The following is a 5,203-nucleotide window of genomic DNA, read 5'->3' on the forward strand; positions in this document are numbered from 1 at the left end:
GGAGGAGGAGGAGGAGGAGGAAGGAGTTAATCCCAGCACTCAGGGAGGCAGAGGCAGGTGGATCTGAGTTCAAGGCCAGCCTGGTCTGCAAATCCAGTCCAGGACAGCCTAAGCTACAGAGAAACTGTCTCAAAAAAACAAAAAAAAAGAAAAGAAAAAGTAAGGAGTAATCATTTACATATGGATGTGTCCAAATAAAGTCCTTTGAACTGAGGCTGGAGCAGTGGTCCTGCAGCCCTGCTCTTACACACTCAATAATAATTATAAATAAAAAATTGACAAAAGAATTTACCTTAAAGGACTGGGAAGATGGCTGCACAGTTAAAATCACTTACTGCTCTGCCAGAGGACCTAGGTTTGGTTCCTAGTAACCACACGGCAGCCCACAAATGTCCTTAACTCCAGTCCCAGGAAATTCGAGGCCCTCTTCTGACCGCTGCAGGAACTAGGCAAGCAAGTGGTGCACATACACATATGCAGGCATATATGTAATCATACACATAATTTTTTAAGATAAAACTTTAAAAATTGGCTTAAAAGGAAAAAGAATTCTTTTCACTGAATTCTAGGGATCCTGTGTGGATTGCAGCCTCGGCCTAGAGCACCAGGGCCGACTGCCCTCCTCCCTCAGACTGCCCCCAAATGCTGGGCAGTGTCATTCCATCTTCACCAGGAGAAGTTCTAGACACGACCCGGCCCAGGCCTCAGGCAGGCACAACTCTGTAATGCCCCGGGTGGGCCGGGCAAAGGCGAGACGCCGGCTAAGGAGACCTTGTCCCATCTGGCCCCTCCCACCTCACGAGACTCTCCCTTAAGCGGCTCTAAAGGACAGGACACTGCGCGCTGGTGAAGAGCGGGCCCGTCAGGCTGATGGCTCGTGGAGCGTACTCTGTTAAAGGACGGGGTCCGCGGGGCACCCGTCCCGCCCAGCTGGAGAGCTAACCGCGCAAACGCCCTAGCCAGAGTGCCGGCGCACGTGTCTGTCCAGGTCGGAACTGCGGCCCGGGCAGGCGCGGCGAGTGGCCAGGAACGACCCAGCCGCTCACCGCCACTCGGAGACCCGTCAGGACTGCACCGCCGCCGCGCCCGGCCGGGGCTCGCTCAGCAGCACGGCCGCGGAGCTGACAGGCCGGCGTTCGCCGCAGGCCCGGGTTCGGTTAACACCCCGGGCCGCCCCGCCTCACCTTCCTGCTCGCGCCCCCAAGGGACACCTTGGGCCTCGTCTTGAAGTCGCCTTCGAAGCTGAACATCTTCGCCGCCTATCCCATCTGCGCGGCCCGGCGGGCGGCGGAGCGGCCGGGGGCGGGCCCGGCGGGCTGGGCGGGGCCCGGCAGGGTCGCGGCCTCGCTGTCCCGCGCCGCCCCGCCTGCGGCTCTGCGCTCTCCGCCCAGCACGCGGGAGCGAGCGCGGCGACGCTGGAGGCCGGCCCGTCCACGCTGCTTCATCCACGGCGCGCCACCGCCGAGCGAAGGGAGGCCCGACTCGCGCCTGCACCGCGCTGCCGTCGAAGCCAAGATGGTGACCGCCCGCCCTGCGTGCGCGGCCCCGTAAGACGTGCGCGGCCTGGCTATCGACGGCGTGGCGCTCCTCCCGGCAGGCCTCGCGAGCGCCGGCCGCGGCCATCGATAGCGCGGCGTTCCTCCCGGCAGCCCCTGGGCTGGCCTGCGTGCGCGGCTCCGCGAGGGGCGCCACCCTTCCGCGCGTGCGTCGTGCCTCCAACCGAGTCCCCGCCCCACCGCAGGGACTCGGACGGGGTCGTGCACGCTCCAGGAGACCGGAATCCCCGCAGAGGAGGCCGCACCCGCCCTCCAGCTAGGTGTGCGGGAACAGGTTATTAGAGAATCTGCCCATGACTCAGACCGAGACGAGTAATTTATGACATACCAACAAAGGTATTCGTTAACACATACATGTACGCCATACACATACAGACACAAATGCATACCAACACACGTAAGTTATACCACACTACATATATAAAAATATATAGCTAATATACACGTGCACACGTTTAAGATGCCATAGTTCTGTGCAAATACGCCCAAACACACCAAAGTCAATACCACACACTACATGAATATTTAGTATACATAAATGCATGTCAAATGTATAAATGCATCATAGATGCATACAGAACACACAAACATACCCTAACATATATCCCCGCAGTTGTATACATGTCTAATGTATGCGTGCACATGTATTAAAAACATCATAGACTTACCTATACACAAACATAAATAAACACAAAACAATACAGATGAATCTACACCATATACAACATAAATATACACACATACACATGGTATACAAAGCAACATATATGTCATGTGCCCATGATATATGCACATACACATAAATACAAAACAATAAGCAGGAATGTATGTAGAGTTTGATAAACACATGCAAATACATAAACACATGCCATACATACATAAATATATATATCATATCCACATATATTTCCTATATATATGTAGTATGTATATCATATATGTTCTCTGTACATACAAATGTATGTTATGTGTATTGTATATACGTAAATAAATATACACATTCATAAATATATCTCATATACATGTATATAATGTGCACATGATTGAAAGTATAACCTTTGGGGGTCATTGTTTTTTTTCTTTAAAACATTTATGTTATGTTTATGATTATTTCACCTGCATGTGTGTCTGTTCACCATATGTGTGTGTGCCTGATGCCAGAAGGGAACATTAGATCACTTGGAACTGGAGTTACCATGTAGGTGCTGAGAACTGAACCCAGGTCCTCTGCAACAAGTGCTCTTAACTAATGAGTCATGTCTCCAGCCCAGTTTACAGCCCTAGCTGGCCTGGACCTCACAGTTAGCCTCTGTCCACTGCCTCCAAGTGCTGGGATAAAAGACGTGTACCACTATGACAGGCTACCCCTTTTTAATTTAAAAAATAATAATAATTTTAGTTTATGGGGTAGGGCACGTGCCATGATAAGCATGTGGAGGTCAGAGTACAATGGTGGTTCTCTCCTTCCACCATATGAGTACCAGGAAACAAACTTGGGTCACCAAGTAGCCAGTACCTTTACCTTTCACCTGCTGAATCATTTCACCAGTGCACTCTCTTCAAGAGATTGAGCTCAGTCATCAGGCTTGATGGCACACACCTTCACCAATGAACCATCTTGTCAGCCTAAAGCTGGCATTAAATGTGTTGTTATCTTGTTTGTGATGGTAATATCATGGGATTTAGCTTCAAAATAATCAGTAGTACACATTAAATACAAACATCTCCCCTTGTCCATCATTTCAGGTACCGACAATCAGTTATGGTTTAAAAATATCAAATGGAAAATTCCAGGTTTAAACAACTCATAAAATTTTAATTGTGTGCTCTTCTAAATAATGGGATGAAATCTTACTGTTCCTCTTATAATCTAAATTATACTCTTTTTAAAATATATATATTTATTTGTGTATATGAGAGCTTTTAGTTGCATGTACATGTGCATGACAGAACAGAGCATCAGATCCCATTATAGATGGTTGTGAGCCACCATGTGGCTGGTGGGAACTGAACTCAGGAACTCTGGAAGAGCAGCAGTGCTCGTAACCTCTGAGCCATCTCTTCAGCCCCCTAAATGATACTCTTATCTGATATTCACATTTGTATTTGCTATCCTCCCATTAGACACTTAATAGCCATCTTTGGTATCATATGAGTTTTCATAGTATCTTAGTGCTTGTGAAGTTGTCTAGTGCCTCCTTCAAGGGAAAAGGTGCAAGCCTGTCAAGTGTGTGTGGGAAAACACTGTACGTATAAGGTTCAGCACTATCCAAGCTTTCAGAGTTCCACTGAGGAGCTGAGGACACAGCCTCATGGATTCAGGAAACACAGCATGAGTAGTTCTTTATACAGAAATTGTACAGAAAGCAACCAATGACTATATGAATACAGTATCACCCTAATTTGGATATTGAGCCATGCTGATTTAAAATATAATCACAGCTAGAAACTAGATGCAGGATTTCTAAGACACCTATGTACCATTTTGTCCGTGCATGTACACAGGTGTGAGTGAGTGAGTGAGTTTGTGTGTGTGTGTTTAGGTAAGAGGACAACCTTGGCTGTTGTTCCTCAGGTACCTGTCCCCTTGTGTTTTTAGGAAAGGATCTCCCAGTTGGCCTAGAACAAGACTGGCTAGCAAGCCCCAAGACTTCTCCTTACTCTTCTTTCCAGAACTGAGATTACAAATGCATCCCACTTATGTCCTCATGCTTATGTAGCAGGCAATATTTTTGCAACTTGCTGTGGATGTGAATAACTCACTCAAAATAACAAAATTTAAATGCAGACTAAAATAATAACAAGGTTTGTTTATAGAATATGGGGATTGTAGGCATAAAGTCATCATGTAATTCAAATGCTGATTTCTGTATCCCTTATATCTGATTGAAAGTCTTCTGAGACTCTCCTGCTTGCCAGTTGTCCCCTGATATGCCAATAAGGCAGCTTACACCCAATCACTGAGCAAGAGAGAGAATAAGGCTGGACTTCCTGCCAACTAGGGGAGGAGGTGTTAGAGGAGGAAGTAGGGGATTCAGCCAAGTGATTGAGCCACAGGCAGATGTCCAGGAGGGACCAAGAGAGAGAGAGCTCAGCAAAGAAAGCTACAAAGCACAAGTATATCTGGGATGCACACTGGAAGAAAACCAAATTAGCTTAGAGGGTTGAAAATAGAGTAATTACTGCTCAGTTATTGTGTTGTGAAGCTTATTATTAAATATAAAAGAGTCTCAATTATTTGTGTGATAGCTGGATTAAGAGAGAAACTGAGATGCAAAGTTTTGTAAAAATAACCTTCAGAGGGGATAGTTCATTTTGTTTCCAGATGCTAAGGAATGTCCAGATGGCTGCTAAAACATTATTTTTGGTTGTGTCTGTGAGGGCATTTCCTGGAGAGATTGGCATTTGAACAGTACTGATTACTGTTCTGTTCACTTCTCTGGGCTGGCATCCTCTGGCCTCTGCAGATCTGATAAATGGGTGAGGAAGGACAAATCCTGTTAGTTCTCAAGCCAGGAAGCCCATCTCCTGTCATCACATCTTAGAGCTCTAGATCCATGGGTCCTTACAGGCCTACATCAGCCCCCAGCCTCTGGCTCGGGCTGAATCACACCACCTGTTCCCCTGGGTCTCTGGATTACATTTGC

General features: G+C 47.4%; 1 protein-coding gene across 2 annotated transcripts in view; it reads right to left on the reverse strand.

Annotated features, from left to right (window-relative positions):
* The window catches only part of Ube3c (ubiquitin protein ligase E3C), a 100,528-nt gene extending 99,193 nt beyond the window's left edge, over positions 1–1,335 (reverse strand). For both annotated transcript variants that reach the window (XM_055612646.1, XM_055612645.1), the window contains exon 1: positions 1,185–1,335. In XM_055612646.1, coding sequence (XP_055468621.1) covers positions 1,185–1,250 — 66 coding nt within the window. In that variant the 5' untranslated portion in view covers positions 1,251–1,335. The remainder of the gene's footprint in view (positions 1–1,184) is intronic.
* Positions 1,336–5,203: the final 3,868 nt, after the last annotated feature.

Source organism: Psammomys obesus, unplaced genomic scaffold, assembly GCF_907164565.1.
Source record: "Psammomys obesus unplaced genomic scaffold, mPsaObe1.curated_primary_1811, whole genome shotgun sequence".
Lineage (NCBI taxonomy): Eukaryota > Metazoa > Chordata > Mammalia > Rodentia > Muridae > Psammomys > Psammomys obesus.